The 22,477-nt window shown below is 34.4% G+C and overlaps 4 protein-coding genes across 8 annotated transcripts; 2 read left to right on the forward strand and 2 right to left on the reverse strand.

Annotated features, from left to right (window-relative positions):
- The first annotated feature begins 636 nt into the window (after nucleotides 1-636).
- LOC105765380 (nuclear pore complex protein NUP98A) lies at nucleotides 637-7,512 on the forward strand. 3 transcript variants are annotated; one of them, XM_052625668.1, is made up of 11 exons: nucleotides 637-772; nucleotides 1,156-1,220; nucleotides 1,557-1,589; nucleotides 1,883-2,167; nucleotides 2,337-2,867; nucleotides 3,024-3,227; nucleotides 3,321-3,758; nucleotides 5,517-5,699; nucleotides 5,795-6,232; nucleotides 6,389-6,592; nucleotides 6,688-7,512. In XM_052625668.1, the coding sequence occupies exons 2-11, from the start codon at nucleotides 1,202-1,204 to the stop codon at nucleotides 7,341-7,343; spliced, it is 2,991 nt and encodes a 996-aa protein (XP_052481628.1). In that variant the 5' UTR covers nucleotides 637-772; nucleotides 1,156-1,201; the 3' UTR covers nucleotides 7,344-7,512. The 3 variants fall into 3 exon arrangements, with proteins under 3 accessions (XP_052481628.1, XP_052481629.1, XP_052481630.1); XM_052625669.1 differs by lacking the exon at nucleotides 1,557-1,589; XM_052625670.1 differs by lacking the exon at nucleotides 1,557-1,589 and having other exon boundaries at nucleotides 1,991-2,167.
- A 2,414-nt stretch (nucleotides 7,513-9,926) lies between these two features.
- Nucleotides 9,927-11,555, forward strand: LOC105765382 (60S ribosomal protein L9-1). Its single transcript, XM_012584441.2, has 3 exons — nucleotides 9,927-10,397; nucleotides 11,019-11,141; nucleotides 11,237-11,555. The coding sequence occupies exons 1-3, from the start codon at nucleotides 10,023-10,025 to the stop codon at nucleotides 11,321-11,323; spliced, it is 585 nt and encodes a 194-aa protein (XP_012439895.1). The 5' UTR covers nucleotides 9,927-10,022; the 3' UTR covers nucleotides 11,324-11,555.
- Nucleotides 11,556-11,932: 377 nt separating this feature from the next.
- Nucleotides 11,933-14,418, reverse strand: LOC105765383 (probable cinnamyl alcohol dehydrogenase 1). Of its 3 annotated transcripts, none has more exons than XM_012584443.2 (7): nucleotides 14,269-14,418; nucleotides 13,843-13,939; nucleotides 13,622-13,735; nucleotides 13,301-13,531; nucleotides 12,751-13,036; nucleotides 12,506-12,656; nucleotides 11,933-12,435 (listed from the first exon to the last, which is right to left on the reverse strand). In XM_012584443.2, exons 2-7 carry the CDS (start codon nucleotides 13,929-13,931, stop codon nucleotides 12,239-12,241), a joined length of 1,068 nt encoding a protein of 355 aa, XP_012439897.1. In that variant the 5' UTR covers nucleotides 13,932-13,939; nucleotides 14,269-14,418; the 3' UTR covers nucleotides 11,933-12,238. The 3 variants fall into 3 exon arrangements, with proteins under 3 accessions (XP_012439897.1, XP_012439899.1, XP_012439896.1); XM_012584445.2 differs by having other exon boundaries at nucleotides 13,843-13,935; nucleotides 14,269-14,387; XM_012584442.2 differs by lacking the exon at nucleotides 14,269-14,418 and having other exon boundaries at nucleotides 13,843-14,239.
- Nucleotides 14,419-19,682: 5,264 nt separating this feature from the next.
- On the reverse strand, nucleotides 19,683-21,398 carry LOC105765384 (hypothetical protein). The gene is made up of 2 exons (XM_012584446.2): nucleotides 21,065-21,398; nucleotides 19,683-20,189 (listed from the first exon to the last, which is right to left on the reverse strand). Exons 1-2 carry the CDS (start codon nucleotides 21,281-21,283, stop codon nucleotides 19,956-19,958), a joined length of 453 nt encoding a protein of 150 aa, XP_012439900.1. The 5' UTR covers nucleotides 21,284-21,398; the 3' UTR covers nucleotides 19,683-19,955.
- Nucleotides 21,399-22,477: the final 1,079 nt, after the last annotated feature.

Raw genomic sequence — 22,477 nt, forward strand, 5'->3', positions numbered from 1 at the left:
TTTTTCTCGAATTTCGTAGACCAAAAATCATTTTTTTAGTAAATTAAAACTCTTATTAAAATGATCATATTACGAGGTGATCCGATCACACCTCATAAAAAAAAAGATTAGAGGCGACTTCTATTTTCATTTTCGTTTTCAAAGTAAAAGTCAACCCCTTTTATAAAAAAAATAGTTTCGACATGCTTAATTACAAATATATTAAAATCATTAATTAAAAATAAAAAATTATTTTTAAAATACTAATTAAAAATATTTAATGGTTATATTTAAATATTTAAAATATAGTTTATATATTTTAATTAAAATTTATAAATAATTAATATTTATTGCTTAAAAATATTTAAAATTTATATTTTATATATTAAAATATTAAAAACAAGTAATAATTTTTATATTCTTACTAAAATATAATAATATTAACTAATTTAAATATTATTTAAATACATATTTATTACTTAATAATAATATATTTAAAATAAATATTTTATTTCTCAAAAATAATAATATTAAACAGACAAATTTTAAACCAAACTTTTCGAAGTCACCCATCAAACACTACTAGCCCGTAAAGTTAAAACAACGCTACGCGGATCTCACCCGACCCTACAAAGCCGTCCGTTCGCTCCATTTTGCGCTACCGTTACTGTTTGGGACTCTTTTTTCTCCAGCAGGAGGTCTTTCTCTCTTTCCCCTTTTACGAATTTGAATTTTTCCGAACCAGTAAGCTTCCATTATTTCTCCCCCTCCCGATTCAGATCGGTCCGAAAAGGTTCGAACTCTCATCTCTTTATTTAACTTTTCTCTGGCACTCCCACTGCTTCGCTGCTCTATAGCACTTGCTAGTGCTTTCTTCTTTTTTAGGCATCAAAATTTCAAGTACATGTAATATCTAGGTTGAAATATTCGATGTTTTTTTTTTCTCTTTGCGTAACTTTTTTTTTAAGTTTTTAAGTAAATGCATCGGAAGGAAAAAGGCTTTGATCGCTACTGAGTAATTGCTTGTTTGGTGCGCAAATAAATCATAAAATGGACACTAAGTTTGGTCCATGGCATCATGTTTACGTTGTTTTATTTTATTTTGCATTGTTACTTTCTTTTTAGTTTCCTCGTTTGTTTAATTTACTTTCGGTTCATTTTTGTTTTCCGCCTCAGTTTGAGATCAAAGAGTTGTGGTGCTAGAACAACTACTTAAACGAAGATGTTTGGTGCAACTAGCCGTAAGTCTTTTTCTTACACTTTACTGGAAATCATATTTTGATTCGGTTCCATGAATGCATAATTGCTTCCAGTCCTGTCTGAAACTGGAAGCTTGCGGTTGGTGCTATTACTTGTATATAGGCATTGTGAAATTCCGAGTTTCTGGTTGGTATTTTATATCGAAGAATGACTTCAGTTTTCAAAAAGGTTTCATAATTTGCATGCCTTGATACCAATGAATTATTGCTATCTTCTTCTTCTTCTTTTTTGAGTTTTTACCAGTATGGCAGTATCCTTCTAAAGTTAATAAAATTTTTTTTTTTTTACTTTTTTGCTTGCCTTGTATTTGGTCGCAGAAAAAGTGCATCCTGATAATGCTTTGTTCTGTGGTAATTGTTATTAGTTATAATAGTTTACCTTCTTGATATGCTATTAGTTACAATAGTTTTAATTAGCTGTGCTTGTTACTGGTCAAAGATTGGTGTTTTTTTTTCTTCCTTTTTTTTTCTGATATATATGCTTGAAATCTTTTCATTCGTGTTTCAGATTTTTGTTATCTTTAACATACATATTGCATGTTGTCCTTTCTTGAGAATAAATTTTTTGTCATTGCTGAATTTTTTGGAAAATTAAATTAACTATTGGAAACTCTTAAAACAACTTGTGGGCAATCATCAAACAGCCCATTTGCATCCCAGTCTGTTTTTGGGGAGACCAACAATGCAAGTAGCAATCAGTTTGCACCTAAACCTTCCTTTGGTAGTCCAACCCTCTTTTGCTTCCCAAACAGGGAGTTCAATATTTGGGGGTTCTTCTACTGAAGCGTTTGGTGCAGCCCAGTCTTCTTCTCCCTTTTTGTCAACCACAGCCTTCGGTGCCTCTTCATCTCCGGCTTTTGGAAGTTCTGTGCCTGCTTTTGGATCTTCTTCTTCTCCTGCTTTTGGCAGTTCATCAGCATCTTTTGGTGGTAATTGTTCTTCTTCTACTTCTACTCTTGTTGAAGTTGCTAGGTTTTGGTAGCCTTCTCTTTTTTTAATTGTATGCTTGTCTTGACTTTCTATCCATTTATTCTTGGGCAACTTGGTGTCTTTTCCTTGGTTTTAAATCGATGACTCCTTTTTATTTTTTTTGGATAGGATCTTCTGTTTTTGGTCAGAAGCCGGCATTTGGCTTTGGGTCTACCCCCACTCAATCAAGTCCTTTTGGAATCACAGCCTGCATTTGGTTCCCCGATACCATTTCCCAGTCTGCATTCGGTTCCAGTACTTCTGCCTTCGGTGCTGCAAGCACTCCTGCTTTCGGTGTCACAAGCACTCCTGCCTTCGGTTCAACTGGAAGTTCAGCATTTGGGAGCACTGGAACTGCATTTGGTGTGTCTAATTCTCCGGTATTTGGAACAGTAGGCACATTTGGAGCATCAAGCGCACCAGCTTTTGGCACTTCTCTCACTCATGCATTTGGAGCATCAAATTCTGCTTTTGGCACTTCCAAGACTCCTGTTTTTGGAGTGTCAAATTCTGCTTTTGGCGTTTCCGACACTCCTACTTTTGGATCATCTTCTACTCCTTTATTCAGCTCTGGGTCTAGCCCTGCTTTTGGCCAATCAACACCAGCATTTTCCAGTAGTCCTTTTGGAACAACTACAATTGGAGCACAGAGTTCTTTTGGTGAGTAACCAAGCCTACTTGATCATAGACTTTGAAACTACTTGTACAGTTAGGCAGAAATATATATTTTCATGGGCCTTACATGATTTAAGGTCAAGGGAGTTCGTATACGTATACATATATATATTATTTAAAATTCTTTGAGTTCTCATGTAGGACCCCAATCTTCTGCACCAGCATTTGGACAGTCAACTTTTGGGGCTCAACGTGGGGGAAGAAGAGTTGCTTCTTACACGCCTACAATTGACGCTGATAGTAGCATTGGTACACAGATGTTCGAGTCAATTTCAGCTATGCCTGTTTACAAAGATAAAAGTCATGAGGAGCTGAGATGGGAGGATTATCAATTAGGAGACAAAGGTACCTTTGTAAAATATTAAGAAAACCTGGAAGTTATTCATTATTCTTTCCCATTCATTATCGACTAACTTGCTGTAATAATTTGACTGTCAGTTGGACTGCAGCCAACCGCTCAGCCTTCTGGAGAGATTTGCTCTGGTGTGTCAACTGCACCTACAAGTCCTTGTGGCTCTTCTCCAACATTTGGCCAAACATCTGTAAATCCTCATTCCATCACAAGTACCAATCCATTTGGTGTATCTAATTCCCCGGTATTTGGAACAGTAGGCACATTTGGAGCATCAAGCGCACCAGCTTTTGGCACTTCTCTCACTCATGCTGTTGGAGCATCGAATTCTGCTTTTGGCACTTCCAAGACTCCTGTTTTTGGAGTGTCAAATTCTGGTTTTGGCGTTTCCGACACTCCTACTTTTGGATCATCTTCTACTCCTTCATTCAGCTCTGGGTCTAGCCCTGCTTTTGACCAATCAACACCAGCATTTGCCAGTAGTCCTTTTGGAACAACTACAATTGGAGCACAGAGTTCTTTTGGTGAGTAACCAAGCCTACTTGATCATAGACTTCGAAACTACTTGTACAGTTAGGCAGAAATATATATTTTCATGGGCCTTACATGATTTAAGGTCAAGGGAGTTCATATATACGTATATATATTATTTAAAATTCTTTGAGTTCTCATGTAGGACCCTGATCTTCTGCACCAGCATTTGGACAGTCAACTTTTGGGGCTCAACGTGGGGAAGAAGAGTTGCTTCTTACGCCTACAATTGGCGCTGATAGTAGCATTGGTACACAGATGTTGAGTCAATTTCAGCTATGCCTGTTTACAAAGATAAAAGTCATGAGGAGCTGAGATGGGAGGATTATCAATTAGGAGATAAAGGTACCTTTGTAAAATATTAAGAAAACCTGGAAGTTATTCATTATTCTTTCCCATGTTCATTATCTACTAACTTGCTGTAATAATTTGACTGTCAGTTGGACTGCAGCCAACCGCTCAGCCTTCTGGAGAGATTTGCTCTGGTGTGTCAACTGCACCTACAAGTCCTTGTGGTTCTTCTCCAACATTTGGCCAAACATCTGTAAATCCTCATTCCATCACAAGTACCAATCCATTTGGTGTGTCTAATTCCCCGGTATTTGGAACAGTAGGCACATTTGGAGCATCAAGCGCACCAGCTTTTGGCACTTCTCTCACTCATGCTTTTGGAGCATCAAATTCTGCTTTTGGCACTTCCAAGACTCCTGCTTTTGGAGTGTCAAATTCTGCTTTGGCGTTCCGACACTCCTACTTTTGGATCATCTTCTACTCCTTCATTCAGCTCTGGGTCTAGCCCTGCTTTTGGCCAATCAACACCAGCATTTGCCAGTAGTCCTTTTGGAACAACTACAATTGGAGCACAGAGTTCTTTTGGTGAGTAACCAAGCCTACTTGATCATAGACTTGAAACTACCTGTACAGTTAGGCAGAAATATATATTTTCATGGGCCTTACATGATTTAAGGTCAAGGGAGTTCGTATCGTATACATATATATATTATTTAAAATTCTTTGAGTTCTCATGTAGGACCCCAATCTTCTGCACCAGCATTTGGACAGTCAACTTTTGGGGCTCAACGTGGGGAAGAAGAGTTGCTTCTTACATGCCTACAATTGACGCTGATAGTAGCATTGGTACACAGATGTTGAGTCAATTTCAGCTATGCCTGTTTACAAAGATAAAAGTCATGAGGAGCTGAGATGGGAGGATTATCAATTAGGAGATAAAGGTACCTTTGTAAAATATTAAGAAAACCTGGAAGTTATTCATTATTCTTTCCCATGTTCATTATCGACTAACTTGCTGTAATAATTTGACTGTCAGTTGGACTGCAGCCAACCTCTCAGCCTTCTGGAGAGATTTGCTCTGGTGTGTCAACTGCACCTACAAGTCCTTGTGGTTCTTCTCCAACATTTGGCCAAACATCTGTAAATCCTCATTCCATCACAAGTACCAATCCATTTAGTCTAATCCTTCATTCAGCTCTGGGTCTAGCCCTGCTTTTGACCAATCAACACCAGCATTTGCCAGTAGTCCTTTTGGAACAACTACAATTGGAGCACAGAGTTCTTTTGGTGAGTAACCAAGCCTACTTGATCATAGACTTCGAAACTACTTGTACAGTTAGGCAGAAATATATATTTTCATGGGCCTTACATGATTTAAGGTCAAGGGAGTTCATATATACGTATATATATTATTTAAAATTCTTTGAGTTCTCATGTAGGACCCTGATCTTCTGCACCAGCATTTGGACAGTCAACTTTTGGGGCTCAACGTGGGGGAAGAAGAGTTGCTTCTTACACGCCTACAATTGACGCTGATAGTAGCATTGGTACACAGATGTTCGAGTCAATTTCAGCTATGCCTGTTTACAAAGATAAAAGTCATGAGGAGCTGAGATGGGAGGATTATCAATTAGGAGATAAAGGTACCTTTGTAAAATATTAAGAAAACCTGGAAGTTATTCATTATTCTTTCCCATGTTCATTATCTACTAACTTGCTGTAATAATTTGACTGTCAGTTGGACTGCAGCCAACCGCTCAGCCTTCTGGAGAGATTTGCTCTGGTGTGTCAACTGCACCTACAAGTCCTTGTGGTTCTTCTCCAACATTTGGCCAAACATCTGTAAATCCTCATTCCATCACAAGTACCAATCCATTTGGTGTGTCTAATTCCCCGGTATTTGGAACAGTAGGCACATTTGGAGCATCAAGCGCACCAGCTTTTGGCACTTCTCTCACTCATGCTTTTGGAGCATCAAATTCTGCTTTTGGCACTTCCAAGACTCCTGCTTTTGGAGTGTCAAATTCTGCTTTTGGCGTTTCCGACACTCCTACTTTTGGATCATCTTCTACTCCTTCATTCAGCTCTGGGTCTAGCGCTGCTTTTGGCCAATCAACACCAGCATTTGCCAGTAGTCCTTTTGGAACAACTACAATTGGAGCACAGAGTTCTTTTGGTGAGTAACCAAGCCTACTTGATCATAGACTTCGAAACTACCTGTACAGTTAGGCAGAAATATATATTTTCATGGGCCTTACATGATTTAAGGTCAAGGGAGTTCGTATACGTATACATATATATATTATTTAAAATTCTTTGAGTTCTCATGTAGGACCCCGATCTTCTGCACCAGCATTTGGACAGTCAACTTTTGGGGCTCAACGTGGGGGAAGAAGAGTTGCTTCTTACATGCCTACAATTGACGCTGATAGTAGCATTGGTACACAGATGTTCGAGTCAATTTCAGCTATGCCTGTTTACAAAGATAAAAGTCATGAGGAGCTGAGATGGGAGGATTATCAATTAGGAGATAAAGGTACCTTTGTAAAATATTAAGAAAACCTGGAAGTTATTCATTATTCTTTCCCATGTTCATTATCGACTAACTTGCTGTAATAATTTGACTGTCAGTTGGACTGCAGCCAACCTCTCAGCCTTCTGGAGAGATTTGCTCTGGTGTGTCAACTGCACCTACAAGTCCTTGTGGTTCTTCTCCAACATTTGGCCAAACATCTGTAAATCCTCATTCCATCACAAGTACCAATCCATTTAGTCTAAAATCTCCATCCTTCAGCAGTGTAGGCTTTGCAACCTCGACTACTACCTCAAACTCTTCCCAATCAACATCATCAAGCCTTTTTGACCCAATTTCCTCAACAACTTTAATATCTATTTCATCTTTGACTCCTACATTTGGAACTGGTTCATCTCTTTTTAGTTCATCTGTCACTCCTCCATTTCCATCTTCACCATCCATTTTTGGTACTGCTGCAGTTCCTGCAACAACTCCAGCATTTGCTACCGGTTTAAATTTTAGCAGCAGCCAAGCATCCCCTTTGTTCAATTCTACCCCTGCAATTGGGCAGGTGACCTCTACATTTGGACAGAATACTGGTAGCTTTGACCAAACAAGCATTTTAAACACATCTTCAACTAGGTTTTGTGGGAATATGTTTTCTAGCCCTCTACTGTTGGCTCCAGCTAACAACCCAGCTGCCTTTGGCCCGGCAACTGCAAGTCGCTCTGGAAATCTTTACTATCATTCTTCCTTTTTATCATACTTATGACCATTTGTTCATGTAATTTGTTTATAGAATGATGGATATTATGTTTGTTTCTTTAGCCTTCAACTTTGATCGCTATTTCTGTACATTTTCATCATATGCTGCTGCAGGGATGCTGAATTGCATTTTTTTTCTTTCTTTTATTAAATCGAGAATTCAAGCTAATTGTTCACTTCTGAGCCCATGATTGATTGAGAAGTAGACTCTATCATTTGATTATTAAAATCCGGATAAGAGTTTTTTTTTTCTATTCTTGGATTTAGATGCCAATCATAATTGATATTTCTACGAGGATAGCTTTTTGCATATTCAAATGTCAAGGTTGGAAACTAGTTGATTGAAATGTGTTTCAGATATTTAATGAAAAAAAAATGCATTGCTTTATGAAAAATGTGTTTGACAGGTCTGCTATACAGAGTGCTGCTGTAGTACAACCCATCTATTACAAACCCTTATGGAAAACTCCCTGCAATGCCTCAAATGTCGATTGGTTGAGCTGGGACTGCACCATCACTTCATTATGGGATTTCTAGCATACCTGTAACTATCTTACCTTGTTTCGAGTTTGATTAGCTGTTTTTTACTTAGATCTCTCTCTTCATGCTAGTATCTTCAATGATTTGTTGTAATTTAAGACATAATAGTTTTAATTGGGTGACTGGTAATAAATATATCAGGTCGTTGACAAACCTCCTCTTGTTAGAATGTCACCCTTATTGACTTCTCAATACCTTTCCCAAAGGTGGATCAGATTGCCTGCAAGGAAATGCTGTGATTATTATTGCCATCTCATGGGAAGTCACTTTTCTGGTGCAATTGTAATATTGCATTGGGAAAATGCTGTGATGATTTTTATTTTCAAATATATGAGTTCTGTACTTATTTAGTTTTTTGAATGGTCTGATTGCATTTGTTTTTTGATTGCTCGTAGCTGACTCTTTGGAACAACCTTTTCATTTAGGCAAAACTTCAGGTGATGGTTCCAACGCCAAGGATAAAGATAGAAACTACCATCTTTTACAAGAACTTATCATTACCTGAAGTTTCTCGTCTTGGCATTCAATTAATTTATATCACCAGTATTGCTTAGTGAAAATTGAATCAGTTAAATAAGAGTTATTTCTTGTCTTAGCCATTTAGGAACTATTTATAGCTTGTGAAGTTTAATTTTTTCTATAACTCTCTGCTAGGCAATCAGAAACAGAAACATGGTAGCCTGTTATCTGTTCCTTTTCTTTTGTGATTTTTATAGAAGATAAAATCTGGTTACAACTACCAGCTCAACTTAGGATCATTTTAAATCGGCTTGTGGGCAGCATCTCTTCCACTGTTTAATTTCTTTTTATCGATATGGCCGTTGCGGAAAATCCAGCTGAAAATGGTGATACGATAGAACGAATTCATCCAGTCAGAGGTCACCAAAAAGCTAAGGAGTTCATGATGATCATCATTCTGTTTAATGCCTCGTGGTTTTACTTATTTTTCTCTCTTGCTGAATATCAGTATTCTCTTTTACTCCTTGGACATGTAACTTCTGAATTGGCATATATATCATTTTGTAATGGGAAAGTCCCTGCCGGTGGGGAGATCGGATGTTATTGTCTTTTTACATTGTTCATAATTTAATACTGCATTATGCATGATATTTCCCATTGACAGTACAAAATTCTCGTCTTCCATCGACTTATTATCATCCATAAACTTATATTCAAGGATCCAATAAAAATTTAGGTTTTAAAATTCATTAAGTTTTTATATGGATTTTTTTAGGGAAAATAAATAGTTGAGAGTTTTAATTAAAAAAATTGCAATACACTTGATATTGGGAGAGAAAAGTTTAAATGCTGCATTTGTATATATTTATTACCAGTCATTTTTATTCAAAATTGGATTTTTAAAATTAATAAATAGTTATAGAGGTTAACTCATATTGATATTCAAATCGGTTATAATACTTTGAAATTTTAATTGAATCCTTAAAGTATTAGTATCATATCAATAAAAAATTTATTAGCTAAGCTATCGGTTCAAGTATCAGATTTTAGCTAGAATTGGACTGAGCATAAATCATATTGCTGAAGTTTTAAACACATTTGTATTTATCGTATGTACAATTTTACTTGTTAAAATCTAGAAGAAAGAACCCTTTTAAACTTTAATAAAATCATATTTTTTAACATGTTAGATTTAAATTGTTTGAGTAAATATAAATTTGTTTAAATTTTAATCACGTATTTTAAATATATTGTATATCATGTTCGAGTAAGCATTTAATGTCCAAACGGTGTTAAGTTGATAAAATGACCTAATTGATATAATAATAATATTGGTATTTTACAAAATCAATTACAATATTATAAAATTTACACACGAATTTAAAGTATAAATCATAATTCGTTTGATTAAATTAACCCTATTTATATACATGAAATATATATTGATAGCCTAAAAAAGTAATATTAATTATTAATTAACATTTCACTATATCTTGAGGTCCATTTTCTTTTTATTTTTAAGCCCAAGGAGAAGCCCAACCAAAACCCTAGATTCAGGACTCCAACTACACGTGCGTATCTATAGGGAGGCATTTAGGTTAAGTAAGGGTTACAGAGCATTCGATTCTTCCTCCCCTCGAAGCCGCCGAAGAGAGAGTCGAGAAAGGGAAACAGAGAGCAAGAGAAAATGAAGACCATACTCTCATCAGAGACCATGGATATCCCCGATGGGGTCAATATCAAAGTGAAGGCTAAAATGATCGAGGTTGAAGGTCCCAGGGGTAAGCTCACTCGTAACTTCAAGCACCTCAACCTCGATTTCCACCTCACCAAGGACGAGGAGACCGGCAAGGGTAAGCTCAGGATCGAGGCCTGGTTCGGTACCAGGAAGACCAGTGCTGCCATCCGTACCGCCCTCAGCCACATCGAGAATCTCATCACCGGTGTCACCAAAGGTTACCGGTACAAGATGAGGTTCGTCTACGCTCACTTTCCGATCAACGCCTCTATCACTAGCGGCAACAAGTCCATCGAGATCCGTAACTTCCTTGGCGAGAAGAAGGTCCCCCATCTTTATCTCGTTCCTTGCTTTGTTTAATATATTTTGCTGCATATTTTTAGTGAATCTAACTCTGATTGTTACCGACTCGTTTCATCTTTTTTTTCCATTTGATTTAAGGAATGTACTTTTTTTTGTTACGGTATGAACATCTGATCTCCATTTGTTAAATGATTGTTGGATGATGCTTCGGTATTAGGGTTTAAAGTTTCTTCTGCTTGTGTATGACGTTGTATAATAGTTTAGAAAATTGTTGAAAAATGACAAATTCCAATGAATTCCACTAGAAACTTATCATTTTGGATGCCTAATGTAACTTATATAGAACATTCTTATGCTCAAACAAATGAACTAAGAAGGTAGTATCTTTTTCGTTCAAGTTTGCTTTAATTTTAGTATAGAACTTGCTAAGAAAACTCGAAATTCTTCACGATTTTGATTTAGTGATGTATAGAAATTGTCAGGTATTGTGTTTTCAACCAAATTGTTCTTGTTTAGGGGTTAAAAGGAACCATGTTCACTCTTGATTTGTATGCCTGTTGTTATTTAAGAAGGTCAAGATGTTTCTGATATTTCTTTAACATTATATTTATGTTGCTCCATTCTCTTGTTGACAAACATCAGGTGCGTAAGGTGGATATGTTGGAAGGGGTTGCCATTACTCGATCCGAGAAGGTCAAGGATGAGATCGTTTTGGATGGTAATGATATTGAACTCGTGTCTCGTTCAGCAGCTTTGATAAACCAGGTGTGTTTAAACATTCTTCTTGCCCACCTTATGCTAACATTTAACCAATGTGTATGTTTTATGACCTGACTGTCTGACCTTTCATTATTGAACAGAAATGTCATGTGAAGAACAAGGATATTAGAAAGTTTCTCGACGGTATCTATGTTAGCGAAAAGGGCAGGATCGCCGAAGAGGAATGATTGTTATCTCAAGTCATAGTTATGGGTGCCATGTTATTTTTCTGTCATGGTAATTTCTTTGGTACCATGGTTTTTTGTTGTTTTACCTCTTTATTTGGATTACAGCTGCTGAGTAGAAGGATGTTTATCTTTATTTGTTGTGTTGGAAAATTTTGTCTAGCTTGGTAGGTAAATTACATTTGTAGTCACCCAACTATTTAATTTTTTTTATCAAATATGTTTGCTTTTAAAATTGGTATAATAGTCACTTTAGCCCTCAACATCTATATATATTGTATCAATTTAATCTTGATTTTAGAAAAACTAAGCTTCAACATTATATATCTATCCTTCCAACCAAATATAAAAAAAGCCAAAAATGAACTCCCAAAAATCTAAAATAATATTTTTTATAATTTATTATTCTTTTAAAATTGATATATAAATAATCTATAAAGAGAAATAATTAAATTATAACCCATGTATAAAGGGTAAGAACTAAAATTATTATGCAAACTTTAAAATCTGTCAAATTATCTTTTCCTTGGTAATTTAATAGTCAGTAATCAAAACAGAAAAATTTAAATAATTAAGAGTGGTTAAACAAACTGTAACAAGAAAGACGATACATTGAGAAAGTAAATCAACTTATTTTACTAATTATTACCACCAAAAAGACTACTACAAAGAACGTAAAGGAAAAGGTCTAAAATTTCAACTTATTTTACTAATTATTACCACCAGAAAGACTAGTACAAAGAGCAACAAAGAACGTAAAGGAAAAGGTCTAAAATTTCAACAAATATGCCTTAATATTTGTATAATAAGTGCATTGCCCACCATCCAAGATCTATGCTAGTCATGGTATGTTCTTCAATAGGCGGAACTAAAAGCTATGTATCGTAGAAAACAAATTCATTTTCTCTTGGCATGATCTCATTTCAGGGTGTTCTCGATGTCGATCACAAATCGGTACTTAACATCTTTCTTTACCAGCCTTTCCAAAGCTTCATTGGCGTATTGGATAGGGATTACCTCAATCTGTGGGTATATTTTACGAGCAGCACAAAAACCTATCATTTCTTGAATCATTTTTGTTCCCCCTGTTACACTTCCTGCGAATGTTTTCATACCTGCCAAGCCAAATGGTCATTTTCAAGCAACTTAGTTTACGCTTTGACAGGTTTGAATACTGTTACGTACCCGGATTAAGGCTTGCAGGGCTAAATTTGATTTCACTCGGGAACCCAACGAGGGCATAAACACCAGAAGACTTGAGGAGAGACAAGTAGGGATCAAATGGATGATCACCAGATGCAGTGTCGATTATAAAGTCCAATGATTTTGATAGGCCCTGCACCGAAAACATCAGCCCCAGAACAAGGTCAATGATCAGAATTATTATAAATATTAGCTTCTAAGATGCTGAGATTCCTTAAGGTCTATACCTTCATCTGCTCTTGGTCAGATGTGACAACAAAATTGTCTGCACCGAGCAGACTCAGAGCTTCCTCTTTCTTAGAGATGCTCGTGCTAAGAACTGTTACTGACAACCCGAAAGCCTTCCCAAACTTCACTGCCATGTGACCAAGACCGCCGAGCCCAATTACCCCTAAAGATTTGCCAGGTTGGTTCATGTTATAGCGCATCATTGGTGTATAAACAGTGATCCCAGCACAAAGCAGAGGTGCTGCTGAAGCCAATGGATAGTTGTCTGGTATTTTGAAGCAGTATCTGTTGAAACATCAAAATTGCAGGAAAAAAAAAAGAAGAAACCAAACTATCATACACCATCAAATCCAGCATTGGTTTTATAGCATCTTTTACTTAGCAATTATAAGATGATTACATTTAAGTTTCAACTTCACTATCATGTAAAGGTGCAAAAGCCTCCAAATTACAAGGGTATACATTGCAAGTACTATCCTTAAAAGCTATCACACAAGGGTTTTACAAGGGTTTAGAGGCCATATGGTTTATGCATCAAGAAATGCTTACCTTTCGTGGACAACAATATGGCTAGAATATCCGCCTTTTGTGACTGTTCCATCGATATCAATATGATTAAAGGTGAGAACCGGCCCTTTTACACATTGAACTTCAACGCCATCGTTGCAATACTCACAATTTCTACATGAGTTGACATAAGTTCCCACTCCGACAGGATCGCCGACGTTGATGCGTTGAACATTGGAACCGACCTCCTTCACAATACCAGCAATCTCATGACTGATACAGAAGGAAATTATAATAACCAAATCAGTATAAGATCAAGTTTAAGAAAGCATTCATAAATTCACAATGAAAGAAAAATCATACCCAGGCACCAAAGGATATATTGAATCTCCAAACATATTCCTCGACCAAATAACATCAGCATAACAAACTCCACAATGAGTAATTTTTATGGAAACATCATCACTTCCTAGAGGCCTGAATACAGTTTACCAGCAACAAGAAAAAGATGATATTGAAGATAGTCCAATGAATGAATGGTGCGGTGGAATGGGTAAAAGAAAAAAAAAAGAATCCAAACGCACCTGCGACTGAATTTGTATGGTGATAGAACACCAGTTGGATCTGTAGCAGCCCATCCAAGGCAATTCTCTGTTTTGGTCTGGGAATCCATTGGTCTAACTAATCCATCATAGAACAAATACAAACTCAGTATTCTATTCCCCAATGAAATGACAAAAGAAACAAAAAAGGGAACAAATCTTGTGTTAGATGGTGCTCGATCAGAATCCAAAACCCAGATTCCAGGTGGGCGCATCCATGGATGGATGAATTAATTTAGTTTCCATTTTGACATTCAGAAAAAGGAATGATGATGGGTGGAGAACATGAAGTTTATGGTTTTGGGTTACAAAGTGAAACAATGGATAATTCGTGTGGGGATTCAGCGTACAGACATATGAACTATGAATGGATTGTTTAAGGAAAAGAACAAAGAAGAAGCAGCTTACCCTTTTATTTCCAAGAATAAATCTGAGTGTAGAAAGTCCAAAGAGCAAAGACCAAGGAGAAAATCTCCTCCACTGGTTTCTTTTTAAATCTGTAACCCGTTTGTTTCTTCTCCACCAAAATCGCAGTGATAATAACCTTTTATAAATAACCTTTCCGTGTTTAAAAATTTTATTTTAACAACTAAAATTTTATTTTATCAAAATTAAGTGTTTAAAATATACATATGTCTTTAAAAATAATAAATAATAATAAATATGATTTGAAATTAATTAATTAATAATAACGTATACACCCTAATAAAAAGATTACAGTTTTCTTGAATAATATATATTAATTTAATTGCAAAAAATATTTTATTATTTTTCTAATCAAATGACTCGTAAAATTAACTTAACCAATAATTTAAATAATATCATATATATTTAAGTTATAAACACAATAATAATATATAGATATACATATATATTTAAACTCAACCTCATTATTTTTACATAAAATTTTCATAAATATATATAAATAAGTATATTGTAATCTAATGTATGTTGACTCTTTCTATCCTTAATTCCATTAAACCAAAACTATACTCTCGTAAGCATGACTCATGCAGATATTTGCTAAGGTGCTCTTATCTATCATCGTCACTGTCATCAAATTATCAAATCTTCGGAGAACAGTCAAAATATCTGTAGGGATAAGTGTAAATTTTATCAATATGATGCTTTTGACTAATGGTGTTAAATTTTGGCCTTATTTGTCCCGTGACTCGATCATGAATTACCACATGTCATAATCGAAAAAAAATCAACTATTTAAACAGAGGGACTTGGAAAAAGTTATACCTTTTTAATATTTCAATACAAGAAGACCTGTATTCGAGTGCGCTGAAGCGTATTATCATTTTATTTAATGATTAGGGAAGAGCTATGGATAATTTTAAACATTGTATAAAAAAATTAGAAATCGTAATACTAAACTCATATGAAATGAATACATTAAATAAATAAAAAAACGCGATTTACTTTTTTTTATCGATGATTGAATTATATTCTATTTCCTTTTGCTATCTTTCATCGTGTTCTTATTATTTTCTTAGAAAACTCAATTATCTTGCATCGAAAATTAAAGATAAAAAATGACACCAGCAAATTTTTTTGTTTGTTGAAAATATTTATTTTAATTTGTTTAATGTATTATATTTTTTAATTTTAATTTTATATAAAATAATAATATAAAAAAATTTAATACAGATAGGTTGGGTCGGGCTCGGGTTTTATTTTTTATCTCGACTAAATTTGGGTAAAATTCTAGGCTCATTTTTCAGGTTCAGGTCGAGAAAACCGGTGTAACGACCACATTTTGGCTTGGAGTTAGGTATAGTGATGGACAGGGTCAGGAAATAGTAGATAAATTTTGAAATTTACTAAATAGAGATTTTAGTATTAAATTAGGAAGTATTTAGACCCGATAGGAGATTAGAAAATATTTCTGAAATAGAAAAGATTTAAATAGAAGCTTAGACTAAATTGAAATGGTATAAGAATTGTTGTGGTGGAAGTAGGAATTTAGAAAGTTAGGAGATACATAGTGGTAGTAAAAAGGAATGAAGGATTAAAAAGAAATTTAACCAAAGTGAAATGTGAGTCATCCTAGGAATTATAAAAGATGAGTTGGGATAAAATGATAAATAGTCAAGTAGATATTTTAAGGTGTAATGATGATGGGTAAAAGTGTAAAGATGGATGGCTTGATGACTTATTAGCAAATTGACCATTTAATAAAAAAAGTGAGATATTTTTAATGGAAATGTGTAGAAAAGTGGAGAAAAGATCGAAAGATATCATATTTTCCCAACACACCAACCGTCATTCACTTTCCCCCCAAATCCATCCAACTTTTCTTTTATTTCCTTCTATGTCCTTCCTCCATTGTTAAACCATCCAAGCTCCAAACTTTTATTTTCTTTGAAATTTCTTTAGTAAAGCTAAAAAGAAGACTAGTGAGCAACTTTATTCCATGAGGGAACTTACATAGATGGGTTAAAAGAGATAAATACATGAGTTAGGGTTTTGGGTTTTCAAAAAGTCAAAGTAAGGATGATGGAAATTCTCATAAGATACATGTTTATTATCATAATCTAGCATAGAAAAGTTATTTGATTTTTAATTTTAACTTATAAATGTTATATGTTGTTATGAAATTGAAGAAAAGAGAAAAGTTTGAGGACAAAAGTGAAGGGAAAGGAAAAGAAGTGGCCAATGAGTAGAAGAGAAGAAAACTCATCATCTAAATATTGGTTGTAAGTACTTCAAGTAGTAATTTTGTTTAAGTTATGTTAATTAAATAATTATGTTAATTAAGTAGTTTAATTATTAAATTAATGATATCATAATAAGTATTTAGTAGGGTAAGTAATGTAAATGTTACAATTTTGATTTTAGTGTACCATTATATGATGTATTGTGGTGGTAATGAAAAGGACTAAATTGAAAGAAATTAAAATATGTTATGATATTATGAATATATAGATAGTGAGTTTAAATGAAGTGATGTAAAATATTATAGTATTGTATGTGGTAAAAATGAAGAGAATTTACAAGTTTTAGTGTTATTATAATGATAAGGACTAAATTGTAAAAAATACAAAGTTATATTATTTTCTGTCAAGTGAATGAATAAAAAGATTTAATAATAAGAAAAGCTCATATAGACGAGTCCCGAACTATTGGGATATTGATGGCATGTCATTAAGGAAAAATAGCGCGTTTATCATATTATTTCGCACTTCAGTGCTTATTGTTGTAAAATATGCACTTTGGTGCTTATCGTTATTTGCACTTCGTACTTAGTAATATGTGACATGCATTAATAATGCATTATCGATTTATTTCCGGATATCCTAAGTGTTTAGCTAGTCTACATTGGGCTACAGTGTCGTACTTCTGCTATTATCAATTAATGGGTTACTGTAAGTAATGCTAAGTGTGATTTTTAAGAAAAATATATTAAACTTTAGGGACTAATTTGATGAGAATTATATGTATATAAAATGGAAAAAAATTTATTTTATATTATTAATAACAGTAGATTTTAAAAATCTTGAAGTACTTACTAAGTCTTCACAGACTTACCGCGTTAATTCTCTAACGCGTAGGTGAGGTAGATCCGTTTCGGCTAATATTGAGGTCGTGTGAATCTCATCTCATCACCATTCCAAGATGCAAGATTGTATGTATGAATTTTGGGGTTAGTATAGCATGTACATAGGTTTTTGGTATAGGTGAATGTTAGATGGACTAAAATGCAAATTTTGGAAACCTTTTTATTTTGGTGATCTAATGGTATATTTTGTTAGCGTTTGAAAGTAATTTATAATAGCTTAACATATGCACGCATATATGATGTTATTATATAGATTTTGTGAGGAATTTTAATGAGTTTGAGGGTAATTGAATTGGTTTGGAAGTGTTTGAATGCTTTGAATTGGTGCAAGGGGCTTTTTAGCAATTTTTCTAAACTGTTTTTGTGTCATCATAACCCAAGTTATTGATACTTGAGGAAAAAGGTATCGATACATTGATCTAAATTTTTTTTTTTTGAGAAATAGAGAGTAGTTTTGGTATCGTTTTTGTTTAGAGGTACAGATATTTTGCCCCTGTTTTGAGGAAAAACAAAATTTTAAATAATTTCCAAACGCAAACAAATTCATTAATAACCTTGGATATTTATATTAATAAAATTTTTTTAGTTAAATAAGTTAAAACACAATGTATGAATGATTGAATTATAAAGTATCTAGCCAAAATCGCTTTGGCACCAAATGTAATAGTCATATACTGGATCCATATAGTTGGACCGGGTATGGGGTTGTTACCGTGGGCCTAAATCTTTTACTTCATTAACAACTCTATTCCCCCTAGCTCTCTCCATAAAGTGTAGATATAAGCATTCCAAACAAGATTGGGTATAGCAACCATAAGAGACTTATCATTCAACTGTAAAAATGCCCACGCCAGTTCTGGACTCCAAGATCCAACAACTTTACCAATGTTGCAAAGTTGTAAAACCATCTCTAAGATCTTTTTAGAATAGCTGCATTCAAAAAAGATATGATCCTTCGTTTCATCATCCTTGTCGCAAAACAAACATGTTGCATCATCGTTGAGCCCCTGAGAAATAAGTCTATCTTTAGTTGGAAGCCGATTTAACACAACCAACCAAGCAATGATGTAGTGTTTAGGATATGTAAGGTGAAGCAAACCAGTTTGTGCCAAGAAATTTTGCTATTCTTGACTCCAATGTCCTCTAAAATCTTTGAAGTGATGATATTACCAACTGACGACCTAGCAACAATTTCCTTTAGCTTAAGAAATCTCCTCCAATTCCAATTGCTTATGGAATGACAAGTAGCATCTCAGTGGCTCCTTCCCTTCAAAACATATACTCTGAGTGATGAAATTCAAAGGGAGCCTTCTCCAACAAGAATGGCTCTGATTTTATGTAATATACAAGTCTTATCCCAGTCAACCAGATTTCTCAATCCCAAGCCTCCTTTTGCCTTTGGTGAACAGATCAATTGCCAACAAACTCTAGCACCAGTTGCTGCAGAATCCTTCCCCTTCTAAAAGAACTTGATGCACATTTGAGTGATCTTTGTAGCATATTAAGATCTGTATGCACATTATATACAGTATATTTATGACGCAAGTCATTGAAAAGTAATCGAATCCAAAAAACAAATTATCGTGAAAAATATGTATGAGAAAATAGTTTAAAGATATAATGATAAATAAATAAAGCTAGCCAAAGAGCTCGATTCAGAGATGGAAAATCATGTTTTACTGCTTTGGAGTTGTTGCAAATACATTGACCCTTTTTAGGAATTGCAATGAAAATCAAATCAATTCTAACTTCCAGCTTTCACTTCAATCCAATGAAATATTCACAAATAAAATATTAAAAATTAAACAATCACTTTTTTTAAACAAAATTTCCCAGTTCTTAATTTTGATTTCTTACTAGCTCGAAACAATTCTAATTATTTCGGAATATCGGTTCCTGATTCAACTAACCAGTTCTCTTCAACACCCCGCCCCCTAAAAATAAAAATAAATTGCCCTTTAGACCATTGAACTAAACGCAGACAACCGTGGGAATTAAGGTTAATATAATTATGTACTAACTTTGGCATCGTTTCTTGCACTCTAATTAAGCATCATCAAGTGTTGGAATACAAATATCTTCACAAATCAACCAAAGTTGATAACAAATTCCTAGTTGAGATTCTTAGTATCCTTCTTAACAACACAACACAATTTTCAGCATGTTGTCTGATCAAATTGTTGTCTAAAACCTCCAGCTACAAACCTGTCATAAAATACAGTTAATGTTTAAAGACAACATAGGCAACCCAATATCAAATAACAGTCAGCAGGCACATAAACATTATTAACCAGGCAAACATGCTTTAACATCTTTCAGTCCATCAGATCCGATTAAACTCATCATGGTTGTTTTCAGATGATTCTAATGAGAAAAAGGAAGAAGGAACCTGCAAAATAAATGCCTAAGTAAGGTAAAGGAGCAGATAAAATACGATAGAGGCATTCAGCCAAAACGTAAGACTCGAATTCCCACAGGATCTTTGTATAGCAGCAAATTTGATTGCATGCAAAAGAACCATTATAAATCATTTTTTAGTTTTCTTCTTTCTCTTAGCAGAAGGCTTCTTCTTTGTTTGCAGTACAGGCTCTGGAAGGCTTTCTAATTGTTCAGTTTGAGGTTCTTCTGGAAGCGTACAGTGCAAAAATTTCTTGTTGGACCCAACGTGGTTGCAGAACAACTTTAACAATTTTCTTCCCCTCATCCATTTGAGCATTATCTTCATGTGTGTTCTGCTGTTTAATCCACCAATTCCAGCTTCCTTTCATTTGAATGAAAAGCACCAAAGTTAGAAACAAGAATGTAGTATAAATACACCAAGATTGAAGTTGACAAAAAAAAATGCCATGCAATGCAGAATCTGAGTAAACCAGCACAAAGAACGCCTAAGTAGAAACCATCAACTATAGCATGACATCCAAATGAAGACAACTACTTATAGTATGCGTAGTACTGCATCATGATACATGTCTAATTGTCGAGTTGGTGCGTGTTGCTTGGCATTGTGGAGCACATATAGTAAGCCTTTTCAGCATGTAGAAGGCATTAAAGGATATTGACTATCTAAAGAGCTCTCACTGTTTTTACCAGTATATTCATGCTAAAATGTTCAGAGACATAACCCATTTGATCGATAGAACAGAATGCAAATTAGAGCTAAAAAAAAAAGGAAAATTACATCTTTATTAGTAATAGGTGTAAAAAATACTATGGCAATTCATTTAGATTCATCGGAAACAAAATGCAACTAAATGGCAAAGAGATATTGAGAAAATGAATGCAGTGATCTAATCTAGCTTTGATAATCCATTTTAACAAATTAAAGTGGTTTTTTTTCCTCTTTAATTCAAAACCCTATGGAATTGTACACATAATTCTATAAATCTTTGACATATCAATAAATGAAATGATAATTTAAAAACAGATTTTAAGTTCATAAACTAAACCTACAAGACAATACTGTAAGAACAAGGCAACAAATGCAAGATGAAATTGAAGGAAAAGCTAAGACCTTTACTTATGTATTCAGAAACAAATGAGAATAAAGGAGAAATAATACAAATTAGTGAAGGCGATCGGCATTTTTAAAAAATGATAATCACAAAAAAAAAAAATTACAATCAAGAATAAGAAGACCTGGGCGAGAGTCCAAGTGTTGGGAACGGTGAGAGGACCACGTTGCTTGATGAGGTCATAAAGGGAACTGGCGATGGATTTAGCTTCCGGAATGGGTACTTTTGGATTGATCTTTCTCACATTTACTGCCCTAGTTCTCGACATGTATCGAACCAGTAGACTCCCAACGCCGCCATTCCCTCCCTTTACGCTGTTCTTCACCAACCCCGCTAACCACATATTCTCCACTCTGTTTCTGGGTATTCAAAGCTTAACTTTCTTCCCCAAAGTCTTCTTTTCTCTGTCCTTCCCCAATTTGATTTTAAGGGTTTTAGGAAACCCAGAGAGAAGACGGCAGTGTTGTTACGTGGAACTAGTGGGCCTTTGGGTGTTAATTTAAATGGGCTTTATCAACTTGAAAATTTCTACACACTTGTGGGTTATTAGAGACCAGCAATGTTTTAAATATATATTCTATCGTCATTAATCTCATCGAAATCAATTTTATCCCTCAACGAAACTCACTTTATGCAGGTTGTTGGCATTGGGTGAGGATATAAGGTTACTGTCTGCAATATTTTTGAAATCACACCATATTAAATTATCGTTTTTTTTAATTCAATCAATGTAATCAATGCTTTAATCCGATTCAATTGATCTTTTATCAAATCAATACCTCAATTGATTCTGATTCACTCGACTTTATCTTATTCCGTTGTGAATACATGATAATCAAGTTCGACTAGTTTCTACCTTCCATTTATTGCATTTGCCCCCAACCCAAAAACTAATAATAGTAACAAAATTGAAAATACGTAAAATCTACACCCAGTAAAGCATTTGTTTGTTTATATAAATGTGAATTGGCAATTGGAAAACCTGGGAAAGTTTAGGTGGTCCTTGCCCCTCTCTCAATCATACTTTTACCAATAATAACTAAAGAGATGGTCCAAATTTAAACTCATGTCAACAAAAACAATACAAAATATTTGTTATTATCATCTATAAATTAATAAATACAAAAAAAAAATGATCTGTGCGATGTTGAACATTAAAATATTATGTATTTACATTATATTTATAAGATCATATATAAATTTTGATAAATTAGAAAAATATTCTATAATTCTGTATACTTTCATCATTTTCTCGTATGATGTTTCATATTGCATTTATGTGATCCGTATAACAATACCGTTAATAGAAAAAAGGCCCCCACTCTCAAAAGAATATGTTTTCGAAAAGACAACGAAAGCACAGGACGCCACTATAGTGAACAATGATTCAACTATATAGAAAGGGTTAAATTATTTTTTGCGTCTAAACTTTTTTTTTAAAGTTAAATCATGAATTTATTTATGGGATTTGAATTTTATTTTGTCCAAATTAGGCTTTGAATTTGACAGTTGTTCTCATATTGGGGTTTAAATTTCT

Source organism: Gossypium raimondii, chromosome 12 (genome assembly GCF_025698545.1).
Source record: "Gossypium raimondii isolate GPD5lz chromosome 12, ASM2569854v1, whole genome shotgun sequence".
Classification (NCBI taxonomy): Eukaryota; Viridiplantae; Streptophyta; class Magnoliopsida; order Malvales; family Malvaceae; genus Gossypium; species Gossypium raimondii.

Coding starts and splice junctions, on each gene's coding strand:
- LOC105765380 (XM_052625668.1), top strand. Junction 2,168..2,336: donor TTCATCAGCATCTTTTGGTG/GTAATTGTTCTT, acceptor TTTTTTGGATAG/GATCTTCTGTTTTTGGTCAG. Junction 3,228..3,320: donor TTATCAATTAGGAGACAAAG/GTACCTTTGTAA, acceptor TTTGACTGTCAG/TTGGACTGCAGCCAACCGCT.
- LOC105765382 (XM_012584441.2), top strand. CDS start 10,023: ATGAAGACCATACTCTCATCAGAGACCATGGATATCCCCGATGGGGTC. Junction 10,398..11,018: donor ACTTCCTTGGCGAGAAGAAG/GTCCCCCATCTT, acceptor GACAAACATCAG/GTGCGTAAGGTGGATATGTT. Junction 11,142..11,236: donor CAGCAGCTTTGATAAACCAG/GTGTGTTTAAAC, acceptor ATTATTGAACAG/AAATGTCATGTGAAGAACAA.
- LOC105765383 (XM_012584442.2), bottom strand. CDS start 14,075: ATGCGCCCACCTGGAATCTGGGTTTTGGATTCTGATCGAGCACCATCT. Junction 13,736..13,842: donor CCATACAAATTCAGTCGCAG/GTGCGTTTGGAT, acceptor AACTGTATTCAG/GCCTCTAGGAAGTGATGATG. Junction 12,436..12,505: donor CCCTGCAAGCCTTAATCCGG/GTACGTAACAGT, acceptor TTGGCTTGGCAG/GTATGAAAACATTCGCAGGA.
- LOC105765384 (XM_012584446.2), bottom strand. CDS start 21,283: ATGTGGTTAGCGGGGTTGGTGAAGAACAGCGTAAAGGGAGGGAATGGC. Junction 20,190..21,064: donor ACACTTGGACTCTCGCCCAG/GTCTTCTTATTC, acceptor TTCAAATGAAAG/GAAGCTGGAATTGGTGGATT.